Source organism: Neophocaena asiaeorientalis, unplaced genomic scaffold (genome assembly GCF_003031525.2).
Source record: "Neophocaena asiaeorientalis asiaeorientalis breed wild unplaced genomic scaffold, Neophocaena_asiaeorientalis_V1.1 scaffold7, whole genome shotgun sequence".
Taxonomy (NCBI): Eukaryota; Metazoa; Chordata; class Mammalia; order Artiodactyla; family Phocoenidae; genus Neophocaena; species Neophocaena asiaeorientalis.
The window spans coordinates 18,152,333-18,178,427 of NW_020185337.1; the positions used below are offsets into that span (position 1 = coordinate 18,152,333).

The window sequence follows — 26,095 nt, forward strand, 5'->3', positions numbered from 1 at the left end:
CAGCAGGAAATTTTCTGATAGAAATAGTAAATTTGGGTTTTTTCTTGTTCTTCACAAATGTAAAAATACTATCTTCCTTGCCTCCTTACAATAATGAAACTTCAGTTAGTGAAATTGAGCTGTAGTACTATTTGCTTGTTTAAAGATTTTTAATGCGGTTTTCATACTTGATTCAAAGGTCAAAATTTGCCTTTGATTGCATTAAAAGAATAATGAAAATGAAGAAGAGGAAAGAATGAGAAAGATCAGGATGCTGACATGAGACGACTGTGCACACAGAGGCCAACACTAACCACATCGGCGTCTAACAAGAAAATAAGAAGAATAATGGAAAGAGGCAGGAGTTGAGACAAGGATTCAATGAATAAGAAAAGCTAGTGGGCCGCTAAAATTGTATAAACTCCTTCAAACCATACTTTCATCACAGTATTCCTCTATGTAGCAAAATCTTAACCAAATCTCAAATGCTCACAACATAAAGCCTAAATTCCCTAGTCTGAAATACACGCTCCCTCAAATCATGTGCCACTAGTTTCACAGGCTCATCTTCCATCCTCCTTTCACATCACTCCAGACTACTTGCTGCACCCCAAACATCCTCCGCTCTTTCACGTTTCTGCTCCTTTTTACCCAAACCATTCTCCTGTCTTGTAGGTGGTGCTTCCTGTCTTTTCCAGTCTGACAAATTCCTCCTTATCCTTTAAAACTAAAGTCAAATGTTATCTTTTGAACTTTTCTATTCTGTTGGGTTTTAATAGTTGCTGTAGCTTCTAATGCAGCCACACTACATTCCAAAGACTTCGAAATTTTATATCCTAGTGAGGCTATGAGTGCCAAACCACTACCGGGTATGCATTCTCTCAGTACAGAAAGAAGGATTTCTAAATTTTCACCTCCATATAATTACCACTAGATTGAAGGGATTTAAAAACTTTAAACACTGTAAAAAACAGTGAGTAGGAAACAGACATGGGATTTCATTACTTTATTATTTCCCAAGTTATCAGTAACGGGAGGCTTTCCCCACAATAATACTCTCCAGTGCACTACTCCTATCAAAGTCAGGCACTGGTGGAGTTTTCCTAGAGATTTATAGAATGCATTCCAAAGATGAATCGTGTGGCTTTATTTTATGCATTCTTTCTAACCATACTAATTCTTTTACAGTTAATCAGTACAATATAACTTTAACTTCACTAATAGCTGAAATTTCAAGTAAATTAATCCTTTTACTTTTTCCTTACTTTTCTTCCCAAACTGAACTGTTAGGAGTAGATGTCTTTTTCTGTGTTATAGTGACAGTGCTTTTTTGTCACGATCCTTAATTTGTGGTCCTGTCATCAGATTTGTCTATATGAACACACAACCAAAATAATTTGAAAGACTCCTAAAAGGAAGGGTTTTGGTGTGCTATTATTTGTTTGTTTTTATAAATTATATCAAATGACACACTAACATCAATGTAGAGGACACTTACATGAGAGTTGCAGTTTAGACTTGCTCTCTTGCTGTTTTTAAGCCCAAAGTGCTTTGCCCATGACTCTCGTGCTCTCACTAGTTATAGCTATTCATTTAGACATTTCTTAGATTCTTATGATGTTTTACATTTCTTCCTCTATTTATAAATTTGTTTCACTGGAGAGTAAAGTTAGATATTTGAGTGAATTTAGATAATAAAGCATGTACATTCTAGAAGATCATTAGTTCCTTTGGGCTAAGTAAAGATCTAAAAAGAAACATAAGTCATTCCTCTCTGTAAACTAAGCCTTCTGTGAAATTAAAAACAAGCCATCAGTTTTACCTTTTTAAAAATTTGGTGTTTAACCTGAGAAAAATCAGCTCCAGAGGTTCTTTCCCTCAATTTCACATTTTTTTACACCCATAGCTGCCTCCTAGGAAATTTAAACTATTAAAATGTGAGCATTTAGGAAATCCTCCTTTCCTTAAGCCAGCATTACAGAGATAATGTAAAAATGTCCATAAACATAACTCCTTAAAGGCAAAACAAATTCCATGAGTTCTGTTCTATTATTTCTACTTATAATCTGCTCTCAAATTTTCTTCTTGACTTTTTCTTCTGCAAAAGAGATCATCTTCTCCTTAAACACTTTGACTTAGCATAAATTTAGGTTTATGCATGTAATAAAGCATGAAAAATATTAATTATAATATTTTATAACAATAACTTGGACTTCTGCTATTGGTGAAACTTTTCATTATCACAGAAGTATTAAAAATATCTTCCAATCCTTCACTATCTCAGGCAATACTGCAAAAGTTTTCCTAATGAGGTTCTCTAAAACCAACATGTCAGGTACAAAAGATCACCGTTATTCATCCATCAGTAATTACACACACACACACACACACACACACACACACACACACAAACACACACATTTATTATAGGGTTAATTAAATCCCTCAAGGGGAAAAAGGTAGGATGTCAATACATAAACATAGGAACAACATACTTTATTGTAAGAAAAAAAAATCTTGAAAAAACGTTTGCTGGGCGTCCCTGGTGGCGCAGTGGTTGACAGTCCGCCTGCCGATGCAGGGGACGCGGGTTCGTGCCCCGGTCCGGGAAGATCCCACATGCCGCAGAGCGGCTGGGCCCGTGAGCCATGGCCGCTGAGCCTGCGCGTCCAGAGCCTGTGCTCCGCAACGGGAGAGGCCACAACAGTGAGAGGCACGCGTACCGCACAAAAAAAAAAAAGAAAAAAGAAAAAACGTTTGCTGTATGACTTTCACAGCTGGTGAATTTTACTATACCTCTAAGGCAGTGACATTCCTGAAACACTAACCGGTGTGGCTGCTAAAATATTTAAACATTCAAATCCCTGTGAGGCAGTAAGAACTGTCAATAAAATTGGAATTAGCTATGTGATATATTTTAATTTACACATGCTTTTAAGAGTACTAAGATAATGTGGATTGATTTCATTTTTGATGAATTTCACTCAGAGTTTGTACTGGAGATTTAAATGCATACAGACTCTGAACTCAAAGGCAGAAATCTCCTTGAAAATAAATTTTGACATTGTTGCAAATGATTTTTACCTCCTTTTTACATTTTTCATCTTTTGTATGGTTGGGATCATGTTTTTCCCTAGTGAAAACACATCTGAAATAGAAATTCAAATGTTAGATGTAACTTGATATGTAAATATTCATTTTCACAATTTATCAGAAATTCATTTAATGAATGAAGTGACTCCAAATCGTTAACTTGCAATCCCATTAATTTACACAAAGAAAAAAATGCCAACTGAAACCCTCTTTGAAAGTGTACCAGATAAAAACTATAATTAAATGACAACTACTACCAGTATTTAAATTTTTCCTGAAATGCATCCAGGACTTGGACTGTTTGGAAGGCATGTATTGCATCCACCGCATATATCTTCCTTTCTCATGGATCTCCCATTTGGTTCTCAAGACTTGGTCCATAAAGACTGGAGATTTCCCTGATAGTTCCCATCCCTGGACATTAGAACAGATTATTTCTTCTTTATGTTTTCACAGCATGTTGTTTGGTTTCCATTAATGATTGATTCACTCTCCTATTGTACACAGAATTATAATGAGACAGGAGAGATCTCTGCTAAGCACGAACTTTCTGTCAAATGAACTGAAATATAAAACAATAATTCTTAATTGATGAAGTATTTACTCTGACTCTGACTACCTACATTCCAACTAAAAAGTTAAAAATTGAAAACTAAAACACAAGCCATTCAAATCACACATTTGCCAAATATAAGGATAATCTTGTTGCTTAAATTTTGACAAGCCACATAATCTCTATTAACATGATAGATATACTGCTGTTCTGTACTATTGGAAAATAAAGTTTTTATTTGCTTGTATCATTTAAAATACAATAATTCTTTTCTCTAACATCAAGGCACCAAGAGCAGTTTGACACAATTTACACAGTTTTCTGACAATATTTTCCAAATCCCATGTTTTAATTCAAACCCTCTTCACAAATACTGTTTTATAACTCTTGGGAATGAAGTAAATGAGCTATAATAGTTGCATATTTTCCTGAAATATAAAGACATATACCCTTAATCCCTTAAATCTCATATTATATATGATTATAAAGATTACATGGGAAACTTCTCACATTTTATGCATGCAGCTTACTAATTCAAACGCCTGTCTTCTAATGGATTGTCAACAGACCTGTGTCATTAAAACAGCTCTTCACATAAACCAATGATACTGTGTCCTTACAATAACGTTAAGGACTTCTACAACGGTAATGTGGCCATGTCTTTTTTCATCAATATTTTACTTTTGAGCCTAATTCCTCTGAAAGGGAACACTAAACAAATAAAGCGGTATTGTTTTCTTTTTATTAATATACTTTATTTTTAGAACAGCTTTCAATTTACAAACAAACAGTACAAAGAGGTGCTCTATATCCCCCAATTTACCCTATTATTAATTTTTATAATAGTATAGTATATCTGTTGCAATTAATGGACTAACATTAATATTATCAACTAAAGGATAAAGTTTGTTTCAGATTTCCTTAGTTTTTACCGAACGTTCTTTTTCTGTTCCACGATACCACATTACATTTAGTTCTCATGTCTCCTGTGATATGATGATTTATAATAAGAAATATACATTTGGTCTTTGTCCCCATTTCTGGCACAGAGGTCCTAAAACCCTGGGAATTTCTTAAGTGAAGAGGGTGATCAAGCTGTCTTTTGTTATGTTAATAAGGTGACTTTGGAATGCCCCTAAATCACCTGATAGGCCTGGTAACCAAAGGAACCAACCTTGTGATTAGAGGGTTGAAACTTTCAATACCATCCCCCTTATCTCTGGGGAGGGCAGAGGGGTTGGAGGTTGAATCAATAGCCAATAGCTAATGACTTAATCAATCATTCCTATGTAATGAAGCCTCTATAAAAACCCCAAAAGACAGGGTTCAGAGAGCGTCCAGGTTGGGAAACCAGAACACTTCTATGTGCCACCATGCTGGGTCCCAAAACTCCATGAGGACAGAAGATCCTTTGTTTGGAACTTCACCCTATGAATCTCGACGTCTGGCTGTTGATTCATATCCTTCAATATCCTTTGTAGCATATTGGTAATCTAGGGAGTAAATGTGTTTCTATGAGCTGTTCTAGCAAATCAATCCAACCCAAGCAGGGGATCATGGGAACCTGTGATTTATAGCCAGTTTGTCAGAAGTACAGATAACCTGGACTTGCATCTGGCATCCTGAGTTGAGCGAGTCTTTGGAACCTCCATTTGTAGCCTTTTGGTCAAAAGTACAGGTGACCTGGGTTTGTGATTGGCTTCTAAAATGTAAGGTGGACTTATGGGACTGAGCTATTTACCTGTGGAATCTGATCCTATCTCTGGCTAGACAGTGTCAAAGTTGAGTTGAATTTTCAGACACTCTTGCTGGTATTGGAGAATTGCTTGTTGTTGTGGGAAAGCCTACACACACACACACACACACACACACACACACACACACACACACACACTGAAACTGCGTCCACAAATATAATTTATCTCCTTAGCTTCTCTTGGCTGTGACAGTTTCTCAGACTTCCCTTGTTTCTCATGACCTTACCAATATTGAGAAGTACTGGTATATTATAGAATCCTCCTCCATTAAAATTCTTCTGATATTTTCCTCATGATTAAACTGAGGTTATGGGTTTTAGATGGAAGATTATGGAGGTAAAGCTATTTTTATGACATCATACACATATCAACTGTACAGATTTCTCCACTGTAACAGTATTATTATTTTTTTCACCCCTACCGTACTACACTCCTTGCAAAGAAGTCATTATGTGCAGCCCATACTTTAGGCGTGGGAAATTATGCTCCCCTCCTTTAAGATAAAGTATCTGTATAATTTATTTGGAGCAAATGACAATTTCTAATAAACAAAGATATTTACTTCCTATAAAAGAAAATAAGAATTTGCTATCAACTTAATCCTGTGGGTTGATTTATTTTATTCTACTTACTATATTTTCAACATGACTTTCATTTCTCTAAAGCAATCGAGAAAATGAAAATGAGTACATTATGTTTCTTCATCCAAAAGCACTTTGACAAAATAGTTAATACTCCAGCAAATCTCTGTATAAATGAAATTTGCTTTGTAACAAATATGGTCTGGTTAAAGAGAAGCATACATAGTATGATTTATTTCTTCATCTAATACATTTGAAATGCCTCATGATCTATAATTACTCTCAGGAATTTTCAATCAAACATTATTATGGATCATTGAATTGTATCTTAATCTTTTTATAAGGATAATATTTTTATGAGCTAAAGCTTTTTTGCCATATTTTTATAATGAATTCATGCATCCATTCATTCATTGCTTAATTCTCTCTGATATCTCTCTCGTCCCTCTCCTGCCACCCCTTCACTTCCCTCTCTCCCCTCTCTCCCAAGATTTACATGACATGTGCACACATACACACAAACACACTCACTCAACTACTTCTGTTCTAACAAAACCACAGAGCATGCCTATGGGAACAGGGTATATGCCTTTCTTTACTACAGCCTATGAGCATGTTTTAAAAAGCTATTCATTGAACTCTACTTATTTATAATGCACAAAATAAAACACTGACAAGAAAAACAAAAGAGTTCAATTTGATTTGTTTTAGTCACACACAGATTCACTTCTATGTAAATGTCCCTAAAAGATATTTACAACAGTTTTATTTTTTATTCTTCCATAAGCACAGAAATTTAAATGTATACTTTTTGTTATTAATTCTCGAATTTTCATGACATAGGCGCTTTCCTGACAGCTTTGGTATTAAGAGAAAGATTTAAATCATATTTAGCATCTGTCTAATTTTGCAAATTCTAAGCTAAACAGTATCTCTCATAGGATGAGTGGCATCCCTATGCAGGCATCAGAGGCTATACTTATTACTAATAAATGACCAAATGTGTGAGAATAAATTCAGAGACCTAAGGTAAAACCATCTGTGTATTTATAGACAGACAAGGTAAACAAGAAGCACCTCCTAAAGTAAATACACGTGAGACACGTGTCATAAAGTATTTTGCCTAGGAGAACACACTCTTCAGCTGCAAACTTGGTTCACCTTCATCAATGAGTTTCATTTAAGACATCACTTTGACATTCTGATTTTCATATTATTTACTTAATATTTTACTATATAAAAATAAATATATATTTTTCTATATAATTCTGTTACCCAATAAATGTATGAAAGCATTTCCTTTTTTGTTGTTGGAGAAAGAAAGATATAGTCAGAGAAAGATGGTAATGCATCAACAGGAGGAGAAAAATAAAAAGGACAGGTTCAACTGTGAAATTCTGCTTAATAAAACAACTCTGCATAATAGGATAAAGCTTCTGTATTCTTAGCAAATATATTCATCTCCTGAGGAGGACTGAAAATATAAAGATAGAAAGGAAAAATTAAAGTGAGATTAGCATAACACTTGTTTGATTTAGAACCTATGGGCATGATATCTGCAAACTGGATCAAGGAGGATCTGTCAGTGCTAAAAATCTGGCTAATATAACAAAACCACAGGTATGCCTCTTAGAGAAATGAGTTTCTGTTCCTGGTGACTATAATAAAAGATAGATTGCAAAATGGGGCTGATTAACACTATATTCTAATCATTAAGAGTATAGTTTGCTTTATTCTAGAACAACAAAAATCTCATCATGCCTCTAAGCTCAAAATTAACACATACAAATGTGTATTACTGAATACAGTTAAAGTCAAATTTAAAATACACTTGGAATTTCAGATCTACATTTTATCATGTGTATATACACTCAAGATCATAGAGTTGATAAAAAAAAAATACCCCTGCTTAAATTTTTGTTTAAAGTGTGGTCTTCTTTCCACTAGGTGTTCAGTCATGTTTCATGAAAATAATCACTATAGCTTTGGACTACATCTATTGGATAAAGTCAATCACAAATTTTTAAAAGATGCCATAATAGGGTCTTAGAGTACATTATCTACACTCATAGTTGCTTAACAAATATTTAGCATATTGTAATTTATAATATTCATTAATGTTATTAGAATATATATGCAAAAGGTTAATCCAAAGCCTTCCATTCTATATTCCTTATTTTTGCAAGTTAGATGATGCTGAGTAAGTCACTTTACACATGGATTTAAATTTCCTCGTATACAAAGATTGCTGGATTAGAACATATCTAAGTTCCCATCTTTTTCTAAAATGATATGATAGAGAAATGTTTTTCTCTATGTTAGAGAAAAAAATCCTCAAAGAAATAAGCAACTGAACTAGGAAAAGTATCTGTATTAGTTACCACTACAGTAAAAAATATGAATACAGCTTTGGCTACTCGACACACAAAAATGACCCTTAGGGGCTTCCCTGGTGGCGCAGTGGTTGAGAGTCCGCCTGCCAATGCAGGGGACACGGGTTCGTGCCCCTGTCCGGAAAGATCCCACATGCTGCAGAGCGGCTAGGCCCGTGAGCCATGGCCACTGCGCCTGAGCGTCTGGAGCCTGTTTTCCGCAACGGGAAAGGCCACAGCAGTGAGAGGCCCGCGTACCACAAAAAAAAAAAAAAATGAACCTTAACATTTACAAACTGTCTACTATCTGGTTAGAAAGAACGCTGCCTTTGATAATTACTGACTTTTAAATATTTGCCCTTGAAGTATATTTTTACTTTCTGTAGATATATTACTTCCATATCCCACAGAAACACATTTAAAAATATTCTTAAAAAGAATAATCTAGAATTCTTTTAGACATTTGCCTTGAGAAGATTGTCCAGAACAACTTAAAAGCAACTCTGCTGGTCAGAGAAGCACAGAGTTATTCAGAAAAGCATATTGCCAAGTACCAATTCATAGAACTATAATTCCTGGTTAATATATATTTTTTTAAAAACTTTTTGGCCATGCTGCGTGGCATGTGGGAGCTTAGTTCCCTGACCAGGGATCAAACCTACGCCCCCTACGTTGAAAGCACAGAGTCATAACCACTGGACCACCAGGGAAGTCCCGCTGGTTAACATTTTATAACGATTTTTATTGATATATATCATCAGACTCATATATTTGAAATTAACAAGTCATCCTTTTGTTCCAATACTTAACACATTTAGTATTTTATTTTATAGCAAAAGTAAAAAACAAAGCCCTATTTTGTTTTCAACTATTTAAAAACACATGAGAAAAAATAAAAATAGTAATAGGATTAAAAATTGCATAAATAATTCCTAATCTTTGCTTTTGAAGTTCAGACAAATTATTTACTTCTTTAATCTTTTCTTTATTACTAATTCCTGCTCATAGAATTCTTTCCCACCTGAGACTTTACTGCACTTTAAATAAGTAAGTACAACCTCTCCTGAAGCCATGCTTCCTAATGCAGTCCACAGAAACATCTCTTTCCCCTGAACATATCAACAATACATTTATTTAGCCCTTAACATCATTGCCTAGTATCACCTTTATTTTCTCCTGTGCACATACTGACTTCTTAAAAAAATATCTTTATTGGAGTATAATTGCTTTACAATGTTGTTAGTTTCTGCTGTACAACAAAGTGAATCAGTTATACGTATACATATATCCCCATATCCGCTCCCTCTTGAGCCTCCCTCCCACCCTCCCTATCCCACACCTCTAAGTCGTCACAAAGCATCAAGCTGATTTCCCTGTGCTATACAGCAGCTTTCCACTAGCCGCCGATTTTATGTTTGGTAGTATATATATGTCAATGCCACTCTCTCACTTTGTCTCAGCTTCCCCTTCCCCAACTGTGTCCTCAAGTCCATTCTCTATGGCTGCGTCTTTATTCCTATCCTGCCACTAGGTTCATCAGTACTGTTTTTTTAGATTCCATACATGTGCGTTAGGATACAGTATTTGTTTTTCTCTTTCTGACTTACTTCACTCTGTATGACAGACTCTAGGTCCCTCCACCTGATTACAAATAACTCAATTTCGTCCCTTTTTATGGCTGAGTAATATTCCATTGTATATAGGAGCCACATCTTCTTTATCCATTCATCTATAGATGGACACTTAGGTTGCTTCTATGTCCTGGCTATTGTAAATAGTGCTGCAAAGAACATTGTGGTACATGACTCTTTGAATTATGGTTTTCTCAGGGTATATGCCCAGTAGTGGGATTGCTGGGTCATATGGTAGTTCTATTTTTAGTTTTTTAAGGAACCTCCTTACTGTTCTCCATAGTGGCTGTACCAATTTACATTCCCACCAACAGTGCAAGAGGGTTCCCTTTTCTCTCCACCCTTGCCAGCATTTACTGTTTGTAGATTTTTTGATGATGGCCATTCTGACCAGTGTGAAGTGATACCTCATTGTGGTTTTGACTTGCATTTCTCTAATGATTAGTGATGTTGAGCATCTTTTCATGTGTTTGTTGGCAGTCTGTATATCTTCTTTGGAGCAATGTCTATTTACGTCTTCTGCCCATTTTTGGATTGGGTTGTTTGCTTTTTTGATACTGAGCTGCATGAGCTGCTTGTATATTTTGGAGATTAATCCTTTGTCAGTTGCTTCATTTGCAAATATTTTCTCCCACTCTGAGGGCTCTCTTTTCGTCTTGTTTATAGTTTCCTTTGCTGTGCACAAGCTTTTACATTTCATTTTGTCCCACTTGTTTATTTTTATTTCCATTACTCTAGGAAGTGGATCAAAAAGGATCTTGCTGTGATTTATGTCATAGAGTGTTCTGCCTATGTTTTCCTCTAAGAGTTTGATAGTGTCTGGCCTTACATTTAGGTCTTTAATCCATTTTTTTACTTTTGTGTATGGTGTTAGAGAGTGTTCTGATTTCATTCAAACAGATCAGTGGTTTCAGACTTTGTTTTAGCAGTTGAACACTGATAATTAATAAGAAGGGAAAGAACATTTCAGGATCAGAAGACAGCACTTCAAACATCATACGGGCAAGAAGGAACATGGTTCATTCAAGTCACTCAGCTAGTGCCATTTACTCCCTACTCTGCCAAAGCACGCTGGGCTTCCTTGATGTTCCTCAACGTGTCACACTTTCCTCTAAGAATTCCAATTTGCTAAGCCATTTCCCCCACCACCTCACTGAACACCCACTTATCCTTCATGTAAAAGCTTAAATATCACCTCCTCAGGAAGTCTTTTCTTTGCCAAGATGGCTATATCCTTCCACTGCATACTGCTGTTTTCTTCCTTAACAATCATTTAAAAATAGAATTTTCCATTAGGCCATATGCTACATGGCCCGTGTCTGCTACCATAATCTTAGGGCTGATAGTACACCTTCAATAATTATTTGCTTGAAGTCAATCTTGCTATGTAGAAAAAGTGGTGAGTATTGAAGTTTGGGAACTTTGTAAGCCACACTAATGAAACTGGAATTTATAATGAAAGCAATAGGGAATACTGAAAATTTTAAAGATACGTCAGTGACCAATATCAGGTTGGCATGCTAGCATACCTTGTGGGCAATATGGAGAATGGATTAGAGGAGGTCAAACTTAAAACAGGAGGCAAGCATGTAAGGAGATAGAGACAAGATGCAGCAGCGTCATCTAGTTGGGAGAGCCCTACCTTTGAGAGGAAAACGCTCTGCTAAACCGTTTTAGAGGTGGAGCCTCTGCCTTCGGGCCTATGAGCCAGCTGACACCTGGCCCTGAGAGTAGCCTGTAGATCTCCTTCGCATGAATTGAAGAAGGAAAAAGGACAAATGGGCCAGAATTTGGAGAAGAATGTGGCTGTAGGAAAGAAACTGAGGAAAGTCCAGAACTGAGAGCAAAATGAAACTCCTGAATACACTGTCTACCTTCTCTCTCACCGGAACTAGATGATTACTCCACCTTGACTCCAAATTCTGAAATAAAGTCAACATTAATCAGGAAAGTTTTTATTTGATAGAATTTTTTGTGTGCAGTGGGGTAAGAGATGGGAAATTGAAAGAGGACCTGAGTTCTGCATCAAGGTCGGCACTGAGGAAAACGAAAAAACAACGATGGCACTAATGGACATTTGGGCCAGAGAAAGGGCCTCAAAAACCAACTGGGTCACATAGAATTAGAGGAAAATGATCCTGGCCCAAATAAAGACTGAAACAGGAATTGTGGAGAGAAGGGTGTAGAATCAAGAATAGCTAAAAAGTATCATCAGTTAAACCCGGTGACATCTGGCTTCAAGTTTCTGTCTGCATAATGTTGGTATCATTCACCAAGAGATTAAATAAATAGAGAAGAACAAAGTAAGAGGCAGGAAGAATAAGGTTGATCTTGAATCTATTAAACCTAAAGCATATTACTGGGACTTCCCTGGTGGTCCAGTGGCTAAGACTCTGCACTCCCAATGCAGGGGGCCTGGGTTTGATCCCTGATTAGGGAACTAGATCCCACATGCCACAACTGAGTTCGCATGCCAGAAATAAAGATCCTCCATGCTGCAACTGAAGATCCAGGCATGCCACAATTGAAGATCCCGTGTGCCGCAACTAAGACCCAGCACAGCCAAATAAATGAATAAAAATAAATACAAAGCATATTACTGACATCGAGTAAAATTGTTAGCAGACTGCTATATACATATATCTGTACGTGAAAGAGGCTTAAGCTGGAGGTAGAGACTCTGGAGTCAGTATCTCTAAGTGATGGTCAAAGTTGACCTCTCTTATTTTCACAGAGTGATAACAATGTAGAATATGAGATAAAAATGTAATTCTTAGTAACAGAAATCTCTTCTCTAAAGGGTAGTTTTTTTTTATACGTAAGGATAATGAAGATCATAGTAGGTAGGACTAGGAAAAAATATGAACATATAAATGCATGGATAAGCACAAAACAATAATGTATATGTCCCACATACACAAGTACAGAATTATGAGTACTGCAGTTAGTACCATACTGAAGATGATAAATGTTTTACTTTTCAAAATAATAAAACAATGTTAAAGCAAATATGACTCTTTAAGGGTGCCCAATCAGAATTGGGGAGTATTCTGGATTCTTTAAATGTAGGCAATATGAAGTCAAAGATATACAGGTTAACACTTCACCCCTACGGCTCTCTCAAATTCCTATTATCTAAAGAAGGGGTACCCAACCCCTGGGACACAGACTGGTACCGGTCCACGGCCTGTTAGGAACCGGGCCACACAGCAGGAGGTGAGTGGTGGGCGAGTGAGTGAAGCTTCATCTGCCACTCACCATCGCTCACATTACCTCCTGAACCATCACCCAACCCCCCATGGAAAAACTGCCTTCCACGAAACTGGCCCCTGGTGCCAAAAAGTTTGGGGACCACTAATCTAAAGATATATATATTTTTGGATCTAAGACACCATTAATTGCAAGACACATTTTATGTAACAATTTAAAAGAAAAATAAAACCGCTGTCCATCTAGGACACGATGCTAAAATATCTTCATTATACTGGACTTCCCTGGCAGTCCAGTGGTTAAGACTCTGCACCCCCCATACAGGGGGCACGGTTTCGATCCCTGGTCAGGGAACTAAGGTCCTACATGCCAAACAGTGTGGCCAAAAAATTAACAGAATTAAAAAAAAATCTTCATTATAAATACATCAATATCAGAGATAGTAAAATGTGAAATAATGTGACTCTTTAAATCATTAAAATATGTTATTAAGAAGAACCACCTGGTAAAATTAGTGATTACCTTTATTTCCATTTTCCTCAGAATATTTTTTACCATTATTACCCCCCAATAATATGTATTTTAATAATTTTCTGATCTATGAATACTCTAATGAGGGAGCAGATCCAGATTACTATTGGTGCCAAGATATCCAAAAAGTCCCGATCTTTCAGTGCATATGAGTAATGTTCAATTAGAAGACAAAATCTCACAAGGAGACAATAAAAAAAACCTTCCAGTTGTCTTAATCATCTTCAAATGTGGACATATTTGCAATGACAAGCTGGTTTAACCCATCATTCAGATAATATTTTTATATGTCCTATCGTTTTCAGGATGTTGAGAGCAGATTTTACTTGAGACAAAATTTTAAAATATTTCAGTCCAGGAGAGATTTCTTCTATCTAAACCTTATTCAGAATATCCATTTGCAACCTAGGCTGGAGACGCTTTTGTCCTCTTACCCAAAGTATCCTGACTCAAAATAAGATATCAGAAAATTAAAGTAGTTTCGTTAACAACCCCATATCTGGTTCTGTAGGCTCTTCAGAATGGGGATGGGGTCTCGTCTCCTATTTAATCTGGGCACTCGACTGCTGGCTGAGAGTGGATAACAAATCCTGATCAGAAACCTTATTTTACTATTTATGTTGCAGAGTTCAGATATGTCATCTTCAGAATCTAACATGATGTATGGATGATGAGACAATGACTTGATATGTGATGATGACACCTCAAACAACAGTGAAAATCTGGATGGATGATGCCTCTACCTAAAAATGGTCTATCCCTCTGTCTCCCTCAGTGGGGATTAACACCTAAAACTACCAACTCCCAAATAGGTGACTGTGTATATGAACATCATTTTACTATTTTACTGTCTTTATTGGAATAACTTAACTATTTCAAATAGCTTCACTGTTCATTACAGGGCTTTCCCAAAAGACCTACCAATTTTTCAGTAGAAAGCATCAACAGTTTATGCACTAAGAATCATCCTTTCACTTTAAAATCCTTGCCTTGTAGCTTCCACAAATCTTACATTCTGAAACTATTTTATCTAATCCCAGTCCCAGTCAAACCTTCAAACTGAAATATCTGCTTTAAACCAAATTCGAAATCTCTATAAATCCTAACTTGTTCTTTCCCCTCTGAAAGACAACCAGAGTTCATCAGAGGTGGCGTTTCGCCCTCGCTTCAGTAAGTAATAAACTGAGCAGTTTCTTATCAAAAGGTTGGGGAATCAGCATTGGACACAAATATCATGGCTCACTCAAATCTCCTAATTATTCAGACAAGTTGTGGTCTTTTCTAATTGTTTTCTTTACTAATTATTGAGACAAGGGTAGGTTATTCTAGCATACTAAGGTGTATGGTTAGAGAAAAAAAGTGGTCCTCATAAGAATGAGACCCCCAATTCCACTGTCAACTTTTAGAAGTTTTGGTTAATAAGATGGAGAAGCAGAACATAAATAAAAGGGTCAAGATGCTAGATGCTATGGTGACGCCTGATAAAATGATGCTATTAAAATTTTATAATCCAAGGAAAAGGGACTCTGTCATTGTTCTTGGTGTATACAATTACAACTTAATTTGTTGTAATAGTGCGAATGTTCATTATTATTTCTATCTTTTCTGCCTCAGGCACTGTAGAAAATTATGTTTCATGTCAGTGGTTATTTTTCTTGTTGGTGAACAATTTTAAAAACATAAATATTCTACTTCTTCAGAAGAAAGACCAGCATTAGTTTTCTTAATTACTTGTTCGTTTCGATTGTGACAGCTGATGTTGCTGGCATTATTCAAGCAATTGTGTGGAGATGTCACCACATAATTGTACAAGGCCATGAAATTCTATATTGAGACACATATTTTCTTTCTAATTGCTCCAGAAAAACTATGCTGAATGAAAGAAATCTTTTCCTTTGACTGTATCCTCTAATGAACTTAGGCCTTTGACTGCCCTTTTGCACAGAAGAGAGTTTATAACAGTATGAAATGCTACAATAGCAGGTTACAAGTAAATTCTATGACTTCATTAAAACTGTCATTTAATATTAAATTAGGTCAGAATGTGTAAACATTTTTCAGCTATAGTTATTAGACCTTAAAAACGGTTTCATCTAAAAGCCTTCTTTGTAGCTGAAGCAATTCTCTTGAAGTACATGCTACTACAAACTAATTGTGTGATATTGACCAAAGCCATTAAAACTCCGAATATTCATGGGGAGCAGAAGCAGGAGAGGCTCCACTTCATAATATCTGAAATTCCCTTTCAGTTAGGGTCTTTCTTCTGTCATTTAAATATGCCATTTAATATCATGAACCAAACACCGAAAACAATGCACCCAGGTGAACATCATATTGAAAACCGGTAAGTTTGAAATTTAAAAAATGCAATTGAAAGCGAAGTATCAAATTAATGAACTAATTATTGGTCAATCAATAAATTTATCTGCCAAAACCAAGAAATAAACAAAAACCATTAAAATTTTGATCTATCCTGAAAATAGACGTTACAGCCAATTGTACAGTCTTGAGTTTAAGTAATATCATGATCCCTAATACCCTACCAGTAGGCCATAAATAAATTACTGAATTTTCAAGAATGATAATTAGTAAACCTTCTCACAGCTCTCCTTTTCTTTATTCAGTCATTTGCAAGAATTGGGGGGAAGGAATATGGGGAGAAATATAAAAATTATATAAAAAGTATTTTAATAAAATATACTCCAATTTTGCAATCTAGAATCCTTATGAAATGATACTTTCTGGATAAAGTTTATGAAGAACTAAGGAACTGTTTCCTCTTAACATATTAAAGAGTTAAATAAAAACAGTTCAGATAGATATATTTCCTAAGTGAATTTTATAGCTTACTATCTTATCAGAGTATGCAGACTATAATTTTTTCTCAATGATTCAAGGCTATAATAATTTTTAAATGCAATGGAATAATATACTGCAATACAGGAATGCCTCATGACCTGCTGATGCAGATGGCGATGTCTGTTCTTACACTTAATGACCCTATACTATTCTGCTTTATGACTTTGCCTACTTTTCAAAGCTTTTTTGCCTTTTCCTCTTGCTTTTTTGCTAGTGGTATTTATTTTTCACCACATTCAGCATGTCTGCTTAAAGCAATCCTTTCCCCTTTTCTAAGATGTAACTATGATTTTCAGTGGGCTTGGAAAATATATAACCAAATATATTAGATTTGTACCATATAAAATCAGAAGCCGCAAGATCCAGAAAGATAGTGAAAAAACCCTGTCATTTAATGTTAAGATCTGGGTTAATATTGGCTATACGAACTTCAGTAAGTTTTTAACCATAGAGTATTTGCTTCCTCTACTGTAGTTGGGATATATTAACACCTGTCTCAGAGTGTTATTGTGATAATCTGATGAGATAACATATTTGAAGTCCCTTGTAAACTGTAAAGCTGAATACAAATGTATGACAGGGTCACTATCATTATTATCAGAACACGATTGCCATCTAATGGCTACCAAGCAGATAACAGGTACTCTAAGCCTTTCAAGGCAGAAAAGAGCAACAGCACCAGGGGGTGAAACCCAGGAAATGACTTTTGTCCCAATTTTGTCCTCACTATAGTGTTACTCAAACACTGTATTACAAAGGAACATTTTTCAGTTTTGTTATAACTGCTTTTTCTAGCAACTAAAGGTCACTGAGAGCTGTGTGAAAACATTAGGTAGGCACCAAGTCACCATGGAGTAACTTAAACCCTACTTCTGCCACTTATTATCTCTGCAGTCCTGGACCAATAATAACACTCCCTGGATCTCCATTCCTTCATTATCAAAGCAAGTAATAATTTCTAGAGAATTGTTGTTAGGATTAAATGGGGTAATCCAGGGCTTAAGCAAAAACAGAAACATATAAGTGTCTACACCAGTGCCTGGGACAACACGGATGCTCTAGTAAATAAATATAAGTTTCAGCTTCCTGCATGAAGTCAAAGGCAGACATTTATAAGTGATGCTTGTAACTAAGTTAATAGAAAGAAGAGTCAATTTAAAACAAAAGCTTCAGTGTACTTGTGATCTTAAAATTTTATATGAATTAATTTTATTAGTCAAAAAAGTCATAAAGATTAAACACAGAGCATTCAGAGTTAGCAAAACTTTGTTTGGGTTCCCCTGGGATATCTACTACCTGTAATATGTTATCAAAGCTTAAATTTTCTCAAATGTGCAAGGGGTTATTTACCTCATGGAATTGGCACACAGATTCAGTAAATGTTACTTATTATTCTTCTATTATTTTATGTAATGCTATAATCTATAAGTTTTGTAATTAATGATAGTCACAGAATTGTTGTGGTATTCTATAATTAAAATTTGAGAAATACTATACTTGCAAATGTAGTTGAGAGCTTCCACTAATAGAGACTGGAAATATCACCAAAACTGGCAAAATCAGATTCCTATTAATGCTCAGGTACATCATATTTTATCATGGATATTGCAAAAAAATAGTATTTTCTATAGTTCTTAAAAAATATTATATGCTAGACATGTGGCAGAACATTCTACTCTGCTTTAAGTTATTATTCCTCATAACAAACTTATGAAGCAGATACTTTTACTGTCCCTATTTTCAGATGAGAAAGGGAAACTAGAGAGATTAAATAATTCGTTCAAGTTTACATAGCCTGACTGCAGCTGAGATCTGTCTAACTCCAGAGTCCAGATTTTTACCCACTACGTCATAATTCCAAAATTAAGTGTCATGTTCTTAGCTTTATACAATCATATTGAAAATAACTTACACACGCTTTTTCTGACCGAGACATGTCAAAGCTTGTAAAAACTTACAGTTGATTTTTATAATTTTCCCTGTGTGAACAATGTTGCAATTTGTACATTACCATTCAAAGCCACTAGGGTTTCATCTCAGCTCTGCTATTATCCATTAAAAATTAATAACAAAAATTACCTCCTTAATTAACTCACTGCAGAATTTTATATTGCTTGTTCATCAAACTCAAAATAATTTAACAACTACCTAATTAATTCCTAACATATCATTGGACCATTACTTCCCTATTTGCACCTGGACATATACCAAGAGATACTGGCCCCAGGTGTTTTTAGATATACAGTCCAAAATAAATAACAAAAACAATAAAAAACTTCTTCACCCAATCATCCAAATGACCATTACATTATTTTCATCAAAGAATGATAAATAAGTAAAATATATTTTCAATTGAGTAACTCAACTGCAAATTGTAAACACCAAAATTTAATACAAAAGAACAGACTGGCTTTCTCTCTGAACATAAATGATTTACGTTAATAAGTTTTAAAGTATTTAACAGAAATTTATTCTTTCTCTGAGAAATTCTATTTTAAATATGTTGTGATATATTGGACACATGACTAATATCTGAAAAAATATTTTCATGCATTTAACTGTATTGATTTTAACACAGAAACATACCACCTGTAATAAGCGAAGTGACTTAATTTTTGAATAATCAGTACTAAGAAAACACCATTTAAAATGTTAGATAATAAAAATTCAAATCACAAAGCATATTTTTAAGTATATAGACTAATGATGAAGTATTAAGAAATTAAGAACTATGAAAAATAACCAACGATGGGACAAATTTTTTGACACGGAATTCAAGATTTCAAGAGAGTTAAGCAAATTGTACTGGGCTCTTATTTTATTCTAGGCAACTGTGAAAGGCATTTTACATGTAAATACGTCACCCATTTTGGTAGGACGATATTTTGAGATAGATAGTTTTATTGTCAATTGACAAATGAGGGAAAAGGGCTCAGGAAGATTGGATCACTCACCAAGGCTACCATGGCAAAGCTGCTTTTCTAACTTGGATGTGTCTGTCTCTACAGTGTCTGCTCTCTTTTGATATTAATTTGTGGTTTCTTTAATTTGAATGAATCTTTAAAATGCAACTTCCTCTCATAAAGTTACTGTGAGGATAAGCTGAGATAGCTTAGGCAAAGAGCATGGCTTATTACAGGCATTGTTTTCCTTCCTATCAACTTAGATCTCCAGCTACTAATTGCTAAAGGTTACACACAACCCACTCCTAGTATTAACAAAAGAAAGAATTGGAGAAATAGTATTTTAATGAATATGTTCCAAACAGGTAACATCAAAATGTGTTTTAGCCTCTTTTCCTTGCAACTTTAAATCATTTAGTTAATTATGATGCTTCACTGTCAAATTAGCCAGGTGCATGCTTCCCATCAGCTTCTACCACTATGAAGGTAATGCTAGGAGCAGCCTCAATAGACATGTGACCTCGCTGTAGTTCACTGTGCTAAAGAATAGGTATAGATTAAATACTCTAAAACCAAAACTCAAATTCTTATTCTTTATCGAACAGTACGCACTGTTTGATATTTAGCTGGTGTTTTGATTACTTCTATTTGTAGAAAACTTGTCTTTTTCTGTTACATAAGGGTTACATTTTGCAAACAGTTCATTTTGGAGGACTCACTGGGAAGTAACACTGCTTAATATTAGATATTCAACTAGGCTTTATGGCAATTACCTTACGTCTGAGGAAAATGCTTGGCATCATTTACATTAACTATTTTCAACATTAAAATTAGCTGAGGGCTTCCCTGGTGGTGCAGTGGTTGACAGTCCTCCTGCCGATGCAGGGGACACGGGTTCATGCCCCGGTCCGGGAAGATCCCACATGCCGCAGAGCGGCTGGGCCCGTGAGCCATGGCCGCTGAGCCTGTGCGTCCGGAGCCTGTGCTCCGCAACGGGAGAGGCCACAGCAGTGAGAGGCCCGCGTACCGCAAAAAAAAAAAAAAAAAAATTAGCTGAGGAATATGAACTATGGACAAGGAACTAGATTTTATTTTGGGATTAAGCAAGCTCCTCATAAAGCTCCTAGCTTTTGCTACACTGATGTGTTACCATTTAGAATTTCTTCTGCTGAACTGGTAACATGATGCTACCAGCTTGCATTGAAAGGAGTTGCTGAGGAAACTATTGATATCAAATAATTTATACCTTATAAAGACATGTGAGCAAAGTATCTTTCAGTTCTCAGTAACAAGAATTCCTTTATTTTAAAAAGGGCATTGACTGATTGACTGAATGATGATTGATGGTAACTGCGCCACCAGGGAAGCCCGATGGTATATATTTTTAATCATGCAATTGGTTCTGTTTCTTTCTTCACATATGCTAGTAGTATACTCCAAGTAACATGTTTGGGTCTCTGAGGTAATACTAGTATACATTTTGTGTGCCAAACTTATCTGTGGCTTCACTTTATTTTTCATATCCTTCTTTAATCATTACCTTATTTTCTTGAATGATTATTTTGTAAGATGCTTAAATTAATAGAAAAAAATCCTAATCACAAAAATGTAAAACTACATAAAGAAAACTAGGCAAAAATATATTTCTGGTATTTTTCCTTTGACAGATTATGTAGTTCATAACATGCATTTCAGGGTAAATAAAATTTTCAGGGCACCTGTTTGAGTCTTAGAGATACTAAATGCTAGTAAATCTTGTCAGTACTTTTATTTTTCAAAAGGCTGTTGAGGTATATCTAACCAACATCAGTGCTAATATCTTGCATGACTCCATCTGTGGCAAAAACACCACCATATCAACATGAATAAGACAGTAAAGAAAGATAAAAAGTGGGAAGGTCACTAATATACTTTTTAATTTATCAAATTATAACTGATAGCATCTCATATTTTTAATTAAAAAATAACTGGTCATATGTGCATTATAAATGATGCATTAAACAGAAAAACAGTAAATATAATAATTTACTACAGGGGAAATGGAATGTCTGGTATTAAACCAATTGATAATCCTATGTTTAAACATGATGCATATTAACTGAACATAAAAAAATTTCCAGAAAAGTAATTTAAACATTAATTGAAGAAAACATAATAAAAGACATCTGGAAGGCTTATCCACAGGATTTTTAATCTAAAATCTTAGCTTTTATATTAGAATTTAAAAGGTAATATTAGATAATGCCAAGATCAGAGTAAGTTATTCAGAATAGTTGCTTTTATTTTTTCTCCTTAAGGCAAGTCTCCTTTCGGGAACTCACTTTGAATTCATACACCTTTTTTTCATTGAAATTGTCCTTTCTTGCTTTCATTTAAAAAAAAAAGATAATATCCACTTACTGCACTTTAAAACAGATATTTTATTTATACTACTATTTATTCATACTACCTCTTTTTTAGGAAGGAAGTGTGTTAATTTAGGACTCCATAGATATATTTACATATTAAAAGGATTCATGAAACATTATTCATATTGTTCACTGCACTGGTCAACTTTTGAAAATCTAACTGAAAACATATAATTCATTTTTAGATGAAAATACAGATAGCAAGAATCAAATAAGAACATTAAAAGATGTCCACAGTAACATAAGTAGTAGAATTAAATGGTACCATTATTTTAGTGCTCAGACTTTTGAAAATGACTTTTATTTAAACCAGTATTTTAGAATGTTTAGTATTAATGAGCTTTTTACCAGTATCATTTATCAATAATAAGCTTCTTATATTCTGATAAGACCTTTAATTATGTTGCTTAAAAGAAACCAAACTGTATAAAACCAATTCAACCAAAAATTCTTCTTTCTGAGCTAATGTACATAAAGAGATATTTGTGGCTTTTTTCAAACCCCATAATGTGGCATCCAAAGTGAAATAGGTTTTCATTTTATTAAGTAACATTAAACAAACCCAAGCCACTTTAAGGACTATCTCACTTATTATAACTGTACTTCAGATATGCAAAGTAACATCATTTATCTTATGAACAATTTGGTTAACTCAGTTGATTCATAAGGTACCCTAGTTCTGGTTTCAACCAAGTTATCTACACCTTGAGGCAGATTCAGGAGATCCATCATATTTGTTATATCACTTTTTAAAATAAACTAATAAAGTTCATTGCACCCATTATTTTATAAAAGAGAAATTAAAGTTTACAAATGTTCATTTTGTTCCCAAGCAAATAAATTGAGGTAACTCTTTTATATTTTTAAGGCATTCTTTGCTCTTTATCATGGTTGCCTAACAAACACAGCTGAGATGTCTATGTTGTCTATAATTCTGCTTACTTATTACTTGGTTTTATTTTTATTGTGAAAATCTTTAAAAATACCTAAAATAGAGAAAACATTACAACTCATCAATGAAAGTTTCACCCCAAGCACCTATTTCTGAGCTTTGATAATTTTCAATAATTTACCAACATTGTTTCATCTATTCCCTCCTCCATACTGTTGGTAAAGCAAATCTCAAATACCATATTATTTCAACCACATGCGTCTCTATGAAGAGTTTTCCTCAAAGACAAAACCAAAGAAAAATATTTAGCACCCAACAAAATGAAAATAATTCTGTGATAATAATTCCATCACTACTCAGACTTCTCTGATAAACTCTGAAATATATTTGCATAGTGTTTTTATGTTTTGACACAAAGATGTCACATGGCATTTGCTCTTTTAATCTACAATACCCCTCCCCTTTTTAACATGCCATTTATTTGTTGAAGAAACCAGACCATTTACCCTGTAGGATGCCCCATACCTATGTTTGCTTGCTGGCAATCCCATCATTCCATTTAACATTCCCTCTCTCCTCACCCCAATATTTCCTGTAAAATCATTATTTAATCAAGAGACAAATAGATTTAAGTATTGTGGGCAGGAGTGGTATTTCTGTGTACTCCTCTAGTCATTGCATTAAGAGGGACAAAATGTCTAGTTGTTACACTTGCAGTGAAGTTAGTGATCAGTGACCTTAGGTACTGCCTAATTCATCACTGCAAAGTTCTTCACCTTTACAATCATGCTATAGCACATATCGACACCATCATTATTCCTTTTAATGACTGCTTAGTGTACCATTGTATATTCAACCAATGTCCTATTGAAGGACATTTGAGGTTTTCCAATATTTTGTTTTTGCAAGTATTTTGCAATAAATCGTTATTTGCATATATTAATTTGTATATTTCCAGTGTGTTAGGATTAAATTACTAGATGTTGGATAGCGGGATCTAAAGATAAATGTATGTATAGTTTTGCTAGATACTGACATATTTCCCACCAAAATGTATACATTGTCACCGTGTGTGACTCTTTCAATACAAATACACATGAATGATGAAATTGTATAAGGTACCTGCATAAAAGTGAGAAAAATCTACATTTTTAAAAGAGTATCTGTCAAATCAACTGCAGGAAGAATGTCTCAAGAAATGGTTATCCTAAATATACATTTAAGCAGAAAAAATTTTTATTTAGCTCCTTTTTGATATTAGCCTAAAATAAGAGTGTAAAAAAAACATAGTTATTTCCTTCTTTTGACAATTGTTACTATGACATTATTTATAATATAAAAATACTGCATGAACAAAAATTCATCTTAAAATATTACAGCTGGAAACAACCTCAGAGATTATGTCTAATTCCTAAAAGTTAAAAACATGGACAATAAATTCCAAGAGGTTGGTTTTCTTAAATGTATGCAGTATGACTCAAGATTTTAAAGCTTTAATGTTACTTCTACTTTAACTTGAAAACGACTAAGTTCAAGGTATTATTAGTAGTAAAAAATAAATAAATAAAAACTTGCCTTTCTAGTCAAATATCTAAATTTGAGTGAACAATTAATTCCTATGTCCTACAGAAGGAATAATTTTGGTATTTGAAAACATTACACTTTATGCCTTAATACAAATTTAAACTATTACAAATATAGTGGGCTCCCTTCTTCATTCATTCAGCAAGAATTTATTTATCTCACACTATAACCCTGTGTGTGTGTGTGTGTGTGTGTTTATGAGTGTGTACTTGTGGTTGCTATTGGTAATTACTAATTTTGAGATCAACCTTATCACATTAACATTAACCACCATAGTTATTACTGAGGTGGCTAAGATTTGAAAGAGTAAACTTGGTCCACTAAACTTTCGTTTGGTTATATAAAATAAATGAAAAATGGGATTATAATTGTTGTCTCCCCCCTGCCAGAAAAGAAAATATTAACTTTATCATTAACTGTTTCATTAGAATTTCCCTCTTTGAAAGAACTTTTGTTTTATAATTTTTTCTTATTTAATAATTATCTTCCAACCAAATTTATATTTTCATAATAGATTGTAAGATCACCTGAATAATGTGTCCAGGGTACCTAGCATGTGCCTTGCAAACAGAATACAGAAACTGGGGATTGAAAAGACTGAATGCAGCCTAAACAATATTTAGCTTATCAACGAAAGCTAAATGACTTGGACCAGAGTTGTATGATATTGTGCATTTATTCAATATTTACCTGAAGAATGAAGATTCTGTTCCTCTAAAAATTCCAAATCAAGCATTAGATCATCTTCATCCAGTTCACAAGATCCCAAATTATTCAAAACATCCTGAAGAAAAAGCAAAATCAATAGTCAGAAACCAAAACTCTGAGAACCTGAGGAAATATCCACATGTAGATGCCATGAAGCGAAAAAGTACTCAAAATTACAAAGGAAATGCTGTAACTGAACCCCAGAAATTGTTTATTTTATGAGCTTTAAAATTATCAGCCCAATAAAAATTTCAATAATTATAAAAATTTTAACTCCCATTAAAAATGCACAAAGAGGTTTTTCAAATGTACAGAAGTCTGTGAACTAAAACTTTAGATTCTTTTTCTAATATTTATCTTTCCAATTTGTGTAACAGTCTTCTGACACATTTAATGAATTGTTTCTCAAACTTTGTATACCGTGCCAACCCTGAGATATTAATTTAAACTATGCTTGGAAGGGAGGGGAAATCCAGTTACTGTTTCCCAATCATTTGCTTTAGATTAGGAGGAATGAATGGGAGAAATAAATATCAATTAGATTAAAAATTACTGATTTTCATAAAGTCATAAATATCAGAGCTAGATCATGTTACCCTTTCATTTTTTCTCTAGAGGGCAAATAGCACAGTAAACTAGAAGAGTATATTGAGAAATCTTGAGGGAAAACAGTGATGTGCAGAGGTAGAAATTCTTGAAGGAGGAATACAGTCCTGATTTGCATATCTGTATATAGATTGGTAGTGAATATGTTAAGAAAGCAAGAATTTACTCTTAGAGACTAGGATGGAAATAACAAAAGTACAAAAAATAGAACATCAGAAAAACAACCTAAATGTTAAATGATACCACAACATTTCAGATTACTTTGTCCACTGATTTGAATGTTACCATAATTTATATCTAAAGAAGTAAATATTCATTAGAGAAAGCCTAATGATGTTGTCAAATGGACACCTTAGTTCCTGGGATTGAAAGTAAGGATACTGCAACTTTTAAATAAACCACTCTCACTGGAAAAAATAGAATTAAAC

General features: G+C 34.4%; 1 protein-coding gene across 1 annotated transcript in view; it reads right to left on the reverse strand.

Annotated features, from left to right (window-relative positions):
- Nucleotides 1-26,095, reverse strand: part of CCSER1 (coiled-coil serine rich protein 1) — a 699,033-nt gene that overhangs the window by 416,373 nt on the left and 256,565 nt on the right. Inside the window, exon 4 of the mRNA XM_024736231.1 lies at nt 25,044-25,137. Coding sequence (XP_024591999.1) covers nt 25,044-25,137 — 94 coding nt within the window. The remainder of the gene's footprint in view (nt 1-25,043; nt 25,138-26,095) is intronic.